The sequence below is a fragment of the Conger conger genome, chromosome 9, assembly GCF_963514075.1.
Source record: "Conger conger chromosome 9, fConCon1.1, whole genome shotgun sequence".
Classification (NCBI taxonomy): Eukaryota; Metazoa; Chordata; class Actinopteri; order Anguilliformes; family Congridae; genus Conger; species Conger conger.
The window spans coordinates 58501307-58513806 of record NC_083768.1 but is presented as its reverse complement, the minus strand read 5'-3'; the positions used below and the strand labels follow the sequence as shown (position 1 = coordinate 58513806).

Genomic DNA, 12500 nt, shown 5'->3' with positions numbered 1-12500 from the left:
AGATAAATATTATTTGTGCAGTTTTTCTGAGTAATGGTTTGCAGCAACACACCTGGAATGGGAATGACTTGAATTCATTTTCACACTTGAAGGAAAGAAGTGCTTCACTGATGAGAAGGAAGAGCTTGATTTTTCTCTTTTTCTCGATGAATGAATAATCTCATTGTCTGACACCCAATCACCGGCAAGCTTATACAGCTTCCATGATCATGTGATGTGTTTTGGGCAATCATGCGGAAGCTGCAAAGCCTTGCTATTGATTGGCATTGTACCATATTGTACTGATGACTATTATGGCGATAATTATTTTCCAGACACTCACCAAACAGTTTTATTAGGTATTTATTAGACTTGTTATTAGACTTCTACTGCTGTAGAGTTATGATGTGTTCAGAGATGCTCTTCTGCATACCACTGTTGTAATGCGTGGTTATTTGCGTTACGGCCACCTTCCTGTCAGCTTTGACCAGTCTGGCCCTTCTCCTCTGATGTCTGTCATTAACACGGCCTTTCTGTCTGCACAACTGCCACACAATTGGCTGAGTATACAATCGCATGAATAAGTAGGTGCAATAAATAAAAAATAATAAAGGAATAAAGTACTCGGTGAGTGTATGACCAGTCGGGTGATGAAATGCTGGAAAGAGCAGTGTTTGGCGTTGCTGGGCCGGCCTGTGCGGTGGCTGCCCGGTAGCTTATTGTGCTTCTGGTTTGCTGGCGGGGAGATGGCTGACCCAAGCCCTGAATGCGTCGTCTCAATGGGCGCTGACCGTTGCCATGGTCACGAGCCAGGCTCCCGAGGCCGTACCAGGCCGCTGTCCTCATTTCATGTGCAGCCGTTTGCCCTTTATCCAAAGTGACGAGACCGACCAGGGGCCAATCCTCCCCGGGACAAACGTGGGCCTTGCTCAGGGGCCCAACAGCGGCACCGATCCCGTTGTGGCTAGGCTGGGGCTTGAACCTCCAGCCTTCCGGGTCCCAGTCCAAGCACCATAGCCACTGCGCTACGGGCTGCCCACGTGATGCCTGCCTCTAACCGCAAACAGTTTGCTCGAAGCCTGACGGTCCCTCCGCTGCCAGCACGGCTCCTGGTCTAAACACGCCTCGATCAAACCGGTTTGACTGGGTCTCCCAGTCTGGTGTTCCTTCCGGCAGGCATCTCTGTGCTTTTCTCGTGTTTGTGGGCTGGAGTTGCATAACTGTGCTCGTGTGCGCTGGGGCGGAACGGCTGCCGGAGGCGTGCAGGCTCTCCGTCCCTCTGTGCTCTCCGGCGGTTTTCCGGTTTTCCGGTCTTCCCGTCTGGTTATTCCACACCTGCGAGGCACAGCCACCTGTCTGCTGTTCCTGGGAATGCTTTCTTTTCCAGAGGGGCCCCTCCATCGGCGGAGATACTCGTGGGAATTTACGTAATTCCCAAAGCCCAGCTATTGGGTCGGATGGTCAGGTGTGGCACCTCCATGGTCACCATCTCACATGCAGGACAGTAAGGTCCTGGCTCTGAATCCTGGCTGGGGCCTTTCTGAGTGGAGTCGCATGTTCTCCCCGTGCCTGTGTGGGTTTCCTCCCACAGTCTAAAGACACGCAGGTTTGGCTACTGGGGGGATTAAGTGGGCATTGCTGTAAATCAGCATGTGGGCTGATTCAAAGTTTTTTAAACTTTCTTTTTTTACAGGGAAATGCAAAAGGCTTCCTGCCATGTATATGAATTCATGCATTCCTTCATTCACGTACTATTATTTTTTTATGATTCTTTTTTTGCCCATTCAGATTCTTCAGAGATTAGTCCCTTAATGCGTGAGGCAGGATGTGAATGTGTGATGTGAATGTGTGATGTGAATGTGTGATGTGAATGTGTGATGTGAATGTGTACTCGCGTTGTGAACGTTTGAATTTGAGGCCCCACCCGCGGTTTTTCCTCCTGCTTGCCATCACAACAGACTGGTTGTGTGGGTCGCAACCAAGCAGCCAAACCGCTCCAGTTTAGGCCATTCACACCCGTTCTGTGAAGTCAATGGTACGATCGCGGTAAAAATATGAAGTCAATACTTTTTTCCCCACAAGAATATGTAGTCGAAATTTGTGTTTTTCCTTCATGAGCCTCCTAGGAGGTGCTTGACTGGGACCTGGAAGGTTGATGGTTCAGGCCTCAATAAGTGTAGCCCCAATAAGATCAGTGCAGCAGTCTTGCCCTTGAGCAAGGCCCTTAACCCCGCATTGCTCCAATGCGTGATTGATTCGTTGATAACAATGGATTGTAAGCAATCTGCTCCCTCCCGGAGTGACACTGTGGTCGATCCTGCATCAGCTGCTGGCCGTAGTCAGTAATGGCACCTTCCGGGATCAATACCACAACCCCAGAACAGGGCCTTATTTGGAACGGGCCTGTTCCTGACATAATGTGGTTTAAGAGGGTAAATCATCCTTTGGCAGGCGTCGAAATAGTCTATTTACAAACAATTAACAGCTTGTGACAGTTCAGCAGGTTTGCTGTTATGGCTAGAATGAAGACCGACCTGAAGAAGAATGCCTGTGATGTGGATTGACCAGTTTCCACAAGTCAGAGTTGATCCGCTTCTCTCTGTGTAGCTCTGCTTCCCTCTGCGTAGCTCTGCTTCCCTCTGCGTAGCTCTGCTTCCCTCTGCTTCCCTCTGCTTCCCTCTGCGTAGCTCTGCTTCCCTCTGCGTAGCTCTGCTTCCCTCTGCGTAGCTCTGCTTCCCTCTGCGTAGCTCTGCTTCCCTCTGTGTAGCTCTGCTTCCCTCTGTGTAGCTCTGCTTCCCTCTGCGTAGCTCTGCTTCCCTCTGTGTAGCTCTGCTTCCCTCTGCGTAGCTCTGCTTCCCTCTGCGTAGCTCTGCTTCCCTCTGTGTAGCTCTGCTTCCCTCTGTGTAGCTCTGCTTCCCTCTGCGTAGCTGTGCGTAGCTCTGCTTCCCTCTGCGTAGCTCTGCTTCCCTCTGCGTAGCTCTGCTTCCCTCTGCGTAGCTCTGCTTCCCTCTGTGTAGCTCTGCTTCCCTCTGTGTAGCTGTGCGTAGCTGTGTGTAGCTGTGTGTAACTGTGTGTAGCTGTGTAGTTCTGTGTGTAGTTCTGTGTGTAGTTCTGTGTGTAACTGTGTGTAACTGTGTAGTTCTGTGTGTAGCTGTGTGTAACTGTGTGTAGTTCTGTGTAGCTGCATGATCTTGCAGGTGTTGAAAGGCTTAGGGTCACATGCCGACAGGTGTCTTCGTAACTTTGTGGTACACAATACATTGAAAGTGAAGAATCTCCAACTCTCAAAGGCCTGGGATCTCCAACTCTCAAAGGCCTGGGATCTCCAACTCCCAAAGGGCTGGGATCTCCAACTCCCAAAGGGCTGGGATCTCCAACTCCCAAAGGGCTGGGATCTCCAACTCCCAAAGGGCTGGGATCTCCAACTCCCAAAGGGCTGGGATCTCCAACTCCCAAAGGGCTGGGATCTCCAACTCCCAAAGGGCTGGGATCTCCAACTCCCAAAGGGCTGGGATCTCCAACTCCCAAAGGGCTGGGATCTCCAACTCTCAAAGGGCTGGGATCTCCAACTCTCAAAGGGCTGGGATCTCCAACTCTCAAAGGGCTGGGATCTCCAACTCTCAAAGGGCTGGGATCTCCAACTCCCAAAGGGCTGGGATCTCCAACTCTCAAAGGGCTGGGATCTCCAACTCTCAAATCTGCTGGGTTTCAGTGTTTCATCAAGAACTTCAGTGTTTCTGTTTATCATTTAAGTCACTGGTTGACCTGTGTCCAAATACGCTCCTTGTTTTTTCCCACGATCTTGCAGAGAACCACTGCAGAGATGACTGTCCCTGGCTGGAGTTAGACACTCCATATTTAGGGAAATGCCGATGTGTTAATCAACTGGAAAACTGCCCCTGTTTGTAGCTGTTCGTCCAGGAATGAGGCACTGTCTGTGGCTTTCTGTGGGAAGGGGTGCGAGGGTGATAATGAGGCCTATTTATTGCCCATTACATCAGAGAGACTTTATTTAAATGCTCACCACTGTTTGGCAGTGATGTCAGCCACTTGGACGTGTGAATTTGGCACCCTTGCTCTTGGCTAAATGCATATAGATAGAGTAATCATTCTGGAATGAAACTTGCATTAAAGTCCATGTACTGCTGCATACTTTTAAGGCTGTGAATTTGTGATGCATGTCAGGTGCCCACAGTGACATACCCTGGAACTCCTGACATCCTTAAACCCTTAAACCTTGACACTCTTCCCTTCTGCTCCTTCCTAAATGACCTCTCATTTTGAGTTGTTCTAAATATTGAATTAGAAATGAAATAATTTGTTATTTAGCTGACTCTTAAGTGACTTCCACTTGATTAGACTGGGCAGGGGACAACCCTCCCCCCGGAGCAATGTGGGGATAACAGCTGTTTTCGTGGCTACACCGGGGCTTGAACCACCAACCTTCTGGGTTCCATTCATGTACCTTCACCACTAGGCTGCAGGCTGCCCCTGCTCTCCTACAGGTGGGGGGAACCGATTGGTTGAAAGCGCGTTGCAACCCCCGGCTCCTGCCTCAAAGCTCAGCGCTTTAGTTGGCACTGGTCTGGGATCCACGGACGTGCTGAACTGGTTTCTTTCCACCAATCAAAACATAGGCTGCAGTATGCCCAATGCGTATTTAGTGCTCGTTTGGTTTGAAAAAACATTGTTTTGTATACTTTTTAGTAACCTATACTATATGTATGATCATTTGATGGTGAAGGGTCGGATCTCGAGAGGTAGTGTGTCTATAGGTTAGGGGTCGTGATACCGCAGGAAGTGTGTTTTTCGCAGTGTACAATCTGAGAGTGGTCCCTGCGGGAAAAGTGTGGCCTTTGTGTGTGTGAACACGTGACCCAGGTTCTCGCTACCGGCCTTCTTTCATCCGCCTTCTCCTCTCACACACTTGACCTCCTGATCTTTGAATCAGTCCTCTGTACTGCTTGCCAGCTCACTGCCCGCAAACGATGACCTCATCCGACGACCTCATCCGATGACCTCAGCCTCCCTGCTGGTCTGTAGACACGCCCCTGTCGGTTGACTTTGGAACAAGGGTTATGTGAGGAATAATTCACCATGAGGTGGTTGGTTAAAGGGTTTTAACACACAATGTGGAGGCAAAGACACACACACACACACACACACACACACACACACACAACTGCCTGGCACACGTATGCTGAATTATTATAGGCAGATAACCGAAGAGTGTCCGTGTCAGGTCCAAATGTAACCCTTTCTGACTCCGTAACAAAGCAGTATGGGCATCTCTTAAATCTCCGTCTGCGTCCTTGCTGTCGAGCGTACACAGCGTGCGGGAGCTGTGTCTTCGATAACGCCGAGGTGGGCAGCGGGTCGTTTTGGTCGAGAAGACGACGCCCGCGTTTCTCTGACGTCGGCCGTGGAGCCTCGTGATGTGGCCGTTCCCCGCGCTGACTCCGTGCGCCTCCACAGACGCCCGGTCCCGTACACGGAACGCACTTCCTGCTACGCCGGGAATACAACCACCGCGCGTCAGGTTACAGATTAAGTTTTTATTGTTCGAGTTTTTCTGTTCTTAGCTCCCAAGATTGCTTGTTTCAAATAAGTGGACCGAAAGGAGTCTCTAAAGCATTGGTAACCAACCCTGTTCCTGGAGATCTACTTTCCTGTAGGTTTTCACTGCGACCCTAATAACGCACACCTCATTCAACAGCTAGAGCTCTTGTTCAGCTGTTAAGTGTTAGTCAGGGGTGCCAAACTAGGGCCGAAATGAAATTGTACAGGATTGTTCGTCTCCTGGAACAGGGATGGTTTCCACTGCTCTAAAGACGTTCCATATTACAATTAATATTCCCACTCTGGTGCCGTAAAAATGAACTCACACGCCATCACAACTGTGCCCTTTTATTGTTGATATATTATTTCTTTACTTCTCTCGGGTTATTTTTCAAGTTGTTGTCTGTCTTGTGTTTTCAGTGAAGCGTGTCCTGTTTGAGAGGTGGGCTTGGTGTGGCCAGGGTGTGGTTGTTTATTTAATAAACATCTTATTTTATGTTATTATATGCGTAACATAGTCTCAGTGGATGCCAGTATCAAAAGCTTCGCCTGCTTCTTACACGCTTGAATTGCTTCACTGAGAATCGAGCTGTATAAATGAATTGCACATTACAAATATTCGCTGTGTAAGTCACTGCGGATGAGCCCATCTTCTGAGCGCCTCGTATTTGAGATTTTAATTTGAACACGGTGAAACATGCAGTTGACTGTTAGGACGACAGACTGGGGTGGTTTTTGGGTGTCTGGCGCGTGAAGGCAGTTGGTCGTGGGATTATGTGTGGCTTTCACTGGGGTGTGTCCCCCTACAGAGGAGTGTTAATTACAACACAGGGGAGGATCGTTAGGATCGTATTTTCGGTTTTAAAACCATAAATGGAGAAAGATTACATAATTTCCTGCCTGCCTCTGCGTGACTCAAAGTCCATCTGCCAGTGAAATGCCGCCCCTGTGCTCAATGAGCTCACCATTGGCTGGTTCATGACCTCAGCTCCCCATTGGCTGGTTCATGACCTCAGCTCCCCATTGGCTGGTTCATGACCTCAGCTCCCCATTGGCTGGTTCATGACCTCAGCTCCCCATTGGCTGGTTCATGACCGTAGCTAACAATTTGGCAGTTAATGAACTTTGCTTGCTATTGGCCGGTTCATGGCCTTTTTTCAAATTCAAATTCAAATTTTATTTGTCACATACACAATATACAGGTACAATGTGCAGTGAAATGCTTAGTGCACCCGTCCGGTGTTTAAAGACAAAAATTAAAAGACACAGACAACAAGCAATTAAAGATGAATTACTCATGTGCGAGTGCAGGATAAAAAGTGCAATTAGACAAATTAGACAAAAGTTTTTTCTTTATCTTTATGTATTTATTGATACAGGATTAAAAGCATGATGTATATTCTAGGTGTTTATACAATACACATTCATTACAAATACTCCTGGGCAGAACACTGTCTAATAACTGTTAAAAAATGGAAAAATGGGCAGATAAGAGACTGGTTTGAGCTGACCGAAAGACTCCGGTAACTCAGATGACCACTCTGCACCATTGTGGTGGGCAGAAAAGCTTTTCAGAGCACAACACTTTGAAGACCACGTGGGGTTCCACTTCTGTCAGTTTTCCTAATAAAGTTAGTGCATATTGAGGCCATGTCCAGTGTACTTTTAATTTAAATACATTTGTTCTCTCTGTGTCTCTGACTCTTCCTCACTCCTACTCCTTCTCTCTTTCTCTTCCTCTCTCTCTCCCTCTCTCTCCCTCCCTCTCTTCCTCTCTCTCCCCCTCAGTTGTCACTGAGTGCTGACCCTATCAGAGGAGAGAAGGCCCCGCCCCTCCCCCCTCCCACAGCCCAGTCGGGGGGGAGTCTGACTTCATGATCACATGACGGTGGACATGGACGGCGTCCTGTCCAACTTCGTCCGCTCCACGGGGGCGGAGCCAGGGCTGGCCCGGGACCTACTGGAAGGTGAGCAGTCAGGGATCAGTGGTCAGGGGTGAAGATAGTGGATATTTTTTTTCCCTTTTTTTTTTTTTTCACCCAGAGACCAGGCGCCTTGGATTTTATCCTTGGTACCACAGTTTATTTATTCTTTACTGGTGGTTTTTTTGTCAGGGATACATTTTTTAAAATATATTTAAAAAAATATTGTCAATAAGTAATGTGGGTAGACAGACACTGATGTCTGGGACTAATGTTGTGAGCATATGACATAATGCTAATTTATTACCGTTAATTAATTGATCATTCAAGCAATCGTGCAAATGATGAACCGTGCAGACAGGACTGGGGACGGGTTTAAAGGATTAAAAACAGTGAAGTGACGTTCTGTCAGAGCGGTGTGGCGTTGCAGCCGATGACGTGGTGGTTTTGGGCCGCAGGTAAGAACTGGGACCTCCCGGCCGCCCTGAGTGACTTCCAGCAGCTGCGGCAGGCGCACGCTGGGAGCCTGTCCCGCGCTTTACGCCCCCTGCAGGAGAAGGAGGTGGCCAGGGTGGGGAGGCCCGTGCTCCAGCGTCAGGATGACGTTGTGCAAGGTGAGGGAGTGGGACTGGCGCTAGCGTCCCGCTTTAGCATTAGCGTCCTACTTTGGCATTAGCGTCCTACTTTAGCATTAGCTGCTTTAGCATTAACATCCTGCTTTAGCATTAGCGTCCTACTTTAGCGTTAGCATCCAACTTTAGCATTAGCTGCTTTAGCATTAACATCTTGCTTTAGCGTTAGCATCCAACTTTAACATTAGCTGCTTTAGCATTAGCATCCTACTTTAGCATTAGCATCCTACTTTAGCATTAGCTGCTTTAGTGTTAGCATCCCACTTAACACTTATCATCTCTGTCTCCTCCCCCCCCCCCCCCCCCCCCCCTCCTGCAGAGAAGCGTCTCTCCCGGGGCATCTCCCACGCCAGCTCCGCCATCGTGTCCCTGGCCCGCTCGCAGGTGTCCGCGCCGGGGGGCGGGGGGGCCGGCCTCAGCGAGCCCCCCCCACTGGAGACGCCGCTCTGCACCTTCCAGCTGCCCGACCTCACCGCGTTCCAGGACGACTTCCGCGGCTTCCTGGAGCGCGACCTCATCGAGCAGTCCATGAGGGCGGCGCTGGAGCAGGCTGGTAGGCCCCCCCCCCCCCCCCCCGAACCGCTAACGATAACCCAGGGAGGGGAGGGGCTTTTTCTGTCGGCGGGATGTCCTCGCGGCGTTGCGCTTTGGTGACCCCTTGTGGTCGGTCGGACGCCCGCAGCCTTCCTGCCCCTGCCGCCCGACGGCGTCTTGGGCTTGACTGACGGGAGGGTCGGGCGAAAGGAAGCCGCGGTTTGGGGCCTTTCAGCTGGGCCGCACATTTCCAAAATCAACCGAGACGGTCGCAGTGATGAGTGGGCTCAGGCGGGCGCTCCAAATCGGTGTGCCCCACGGACCCAGTTTGGTCATGCTCGGTTTGAGAAGCGCAGCACAGCAAATATGTATAAAATGAATAAATGAATACATTTTAAAGGAACCTTCACTGAAAATTGTGTCCAAGGGCACAGGAAGACTGCATCTGTTTCTCTTTCATTTCATTTAGACACCAGAAGTGATCCCCCTTTGGGTTTCATGTCTTGCCGTGTACTGCTTTTTAAGGACAATTTGTGGCCCGTCCCTGGCAGATGCCTTGCTGTTCGCTGTTGTGTCTGAATTTCACTGCCGTCAGATAACCTGTTTAAGAACAGGCCGGAATTTACACTGCACACCCAGACTTGCTCCACAGCCTCTACAGTCTTCAGGGCCTGAATGACATCTGTCCCTGGTTTGTTTATAAATTCAGTATTTTCATGTGTAATTAGTTTGTGCGAGACTGTCCTGTCTAGACCTGCCAGTTTGACTGCAGCCTACAGAACGCTTGGCTGTGTAAATGATCATTCGGCGTAATATTCACAATTAGCCAAGAGGGATCTCGTGCTCCTAATGAAATGTCACTGGGCCTGATTGCATAGTGTTCAAGCCTGAACATGGGCTTCCTTGTGCAGTGAAATTTATTTTGAGATTAATACAATTTTTGTAATCTTTGATTGTAATAATTTAAAAAAATTAATCACAACCATGATTCCCCCAGTATAGCTGTGTGTGTATGTGTGTATGCGTACACGTATATGTGTGTCTGTATGTGCATGTGTGTCAGTGTGTGTGCATGTGAGCAAAGTGATTTTATTTAGACTTTATTTTTTTCCCTTCTATATACCGTTTCCCTTTCAGTTTCAGTTTAGTTGTTTGAGTTGCTGGCCCTTTTTATTTCGTTTTTAATTTTCGTTTCATTTTCTGAAAAACAAAATCCAGCCCTGGTCTGCACCAATTCTTGTGATCAGACCTGGGTCACTTGCGCACTTGTTCTGGATTCAGATGCGTTATCTGGTGTATTCAGACTTATGCTCTCAAAAAGCCCACCTTCTGGTCCTCTTGGTTGGCTCAACTGTAGCAGACAAGCACAGATAAATATTTGAATCCAAAACCATTATGTATTTGACACAGGTCTGTTTGTAATATTCTGTACCCATGTAAGAACATAGGTCTCAAAATATTTAACATGAATGGATTTCATTGACACCCTCTCTCTCACCCCTGTTCCCTGCCCCTCTCTCTCACCCCTGTTACCTGCCCCTCTCTCACCCCTGTTCCCTGCCCCTCTCTCTCACCCCTGTTACCTGCCCCTCTCTCACCCCTGTTCCCTGCCTCTCTCTCTCACCCCTGTTCCCTGCCTCTCTCTCTCACCCCTGTTCCCTGCCCCTCTCTCTCACCCCTGTTCCCTGCCCCTCTCTCTCACCCCTGTTACCTGCCCCTCTCTCACCCCTGTTACCTGTCCCTCTCTCACCCCTGTTACCTGCCCCTCTCTCACCCCTGTTCCCTGCCCCTCTCTCTCACCCCTGTTCCCTGCCCCTCTCTCTCACCCCTGTTACCTGCCCCTCTCTCACCCCTGTTACCTGCCCCTCTCTCACCCCTGTTCCCTGCCCCTCTCTCACCCCTGTTCCCTGCCTCTCTCTCTCACCCCTGTTACCTGCCCCCCTGTCTCGCCCCTGTTACCTGGCTCTCCCTCTCACCCCTGTTACCTGCCCCCCTGTCTCGCCCCTGTTACCTGGCTCTCCCTCTCACCCCGCTCCTCCTGTAGGTCGGCTGAACTGGTGGACCCGTGTGGGAGCCAGCTGTCAGAGCCTGTTGCCCCTGGTGACCAGCGGGGACGGAAACTGCCTGCTGCACGCGGCCTCCCTGGGTGAGTGAGCCACCAGCCTAGCGCATTGGCTAACGTGTGCCCCGGCTGTGTGCTGATTGGCTGAAGTATGCCCTAGTAGCTGTGTTTTTATTGGCTGATGTGCATCCTGACTCTGTTTGACTGACATGTGCCAGGGCCGTGTTTTGATTGGCTGAAGTGTGCCCAGGCTGTGTTCTGATTGGCCTGCCATGTGCCCTACCTGTGTATGATTGGCTGACGCAGGGATGTGGGGGTTCCACGACCGGAACCTGATGCTGCGGAAGGCCTTGCACGCCCTCATGGACCAGGGCGAGGAGAGGGGGGCTCTGCAGCGCAGGTGGAGGTGGCAGCTGACCCGGCAGAACAAGGAGGTACCTCCAACCGGCCAATCATGTGGGCTGAAACATAACAACCGGCCACTCGCATTCAGTATTACTGAGCAGTATCTTTGTGTGAGGCGACAGTCTCTCACAGCTCGAGATACCGAATAATCCACACAATTCTGCCTGGTTTGAGAGTGATTAGACCTCAGCATACCTTTTATGGTTTGTCATTTAGATTTTGGGTCTTTTCTTACTGTGTGTGTATCTGTGTGTTTGTGTGTGTGTGAGACGTGTGTGTGTGTGTATATATCTGTGTGTTTGTGTGTGTGTGAGTGTATATCTGTGTGTGTGTAGCTGGTCTGTGTGTGTGTGTGTGTGTGTGTGTGTGTGTGTGTATATGTGTGTGTAACGGGTGTGTGTGTGTGTATCTGTGTGTGTTTGTGTGTGTGTAACTGTTCTGTGTGCGTGTGTGCCTGTGTGTGTGTGTGTGTGTGTGTGTAACTGGGTCTGCACTTGCTTGGTTTTCCTCCTACCTCTCTGGTCGTTCCTACCAGGTGACTTGGAGGGGCTCAGTCTCTTGTCTAATCCCCCAAAGAAATTGCACTTATGATGACTATATGTTTAGAACAACACTTCATGTGTACTTTACTAGCTATGGATGTGATGCTTTAACTTGTGTAAGAACCTATGCACTTGTATGTCGCTTTGGATTAAAAGCATCTGCTAAATGACAAAAATGTAAATGTAAAATGTGTGTGTTTGTGTTTGTGTGTGTGTGTGTGTAACTGGTGTGTGTGTTTGTGTTTGTGTGTGTGTACAGTCAGGCCTAGTCTACACAGAAGTTGAGTGGCAGAAGGAGTGGAACGAACTTCTGAAGCTGGCCTCCTGTGAACCACGGATACACTACAACGGCAGCCTCAGCGGGTAGGCCCCCAGCTTACACTGCCCCATGCTGGACTGGAGGGGAATGGCAGGCGGTTTTGTTAAAACTGTATCATCACGTTACATTACATTAATGCCATTTGGCAGACGCTCTTATCCAGAGCGACGTACAGTTGATTAGACTAAGCAGGAGACAATCCTCCCCTGGAGCAATGCAGGGTTGAGGGCCTTGCTCAAGGGCCCAATGGCTGTGTGGATCTTATTGTGTCTACACGGAGGATCGAACCACCGACCCCACTTTTAAAAGATTTTTTCATTTTTTTTTTCCATATGTATATTTTCTATCAATGAATTCAGTTGAAATGCATGCATATGAGGGGAGGCAGAATGAGTGTCCCTTTACCTGGCTATGAGTGGAGCTACACTGACCTGTCAGTCATTGACTTTCAACCAATCATATTCATTTTGCAGCGACAATGCACAATGTGGAGAAGTGTAAGGACGGTAAAAGTCTGTGTTACAAAACAAAGATTAAAAAGTAAAA

At 49.4% G+C, this 12500-nt stretch overlaps 1 protein-coding gene across 1 annotated transcript in view; it reads left to right on the top strand.

The window, feature by feature from the left end:
- Positions 1-12500, top strand: part of LOC133137989 (OTU domain-containing protein 7B-like) — a 27269-nt gene that overhangs the window by 6219 nt on the left and 8550 nt on the right. The window contains exons 2-7 of the mRNA XM_061256431.1: positions 7327-7505; positions 7919-8074; positions 8412-8645; positions 10671-10772; positions 10995-11122; positions 11895-11998. Of these exons, the coding sequence (XP_061112415.1) occupies positions 7421-7505; positions 7919-8074; positions 8412-8645; positions 10671-10772; positions 10995-11122; positions 11895-11998 (809 nt within the window). The 5' untranslated portion in view covers positions 7327-7420. The remainder of the gene's footprint in view (positions 1-7326; positions 7506-7918; positions 8075-8411; positions 8646-10670; positions 10773-10994; positions 11123-11894; positions 11999-12500) is intronic.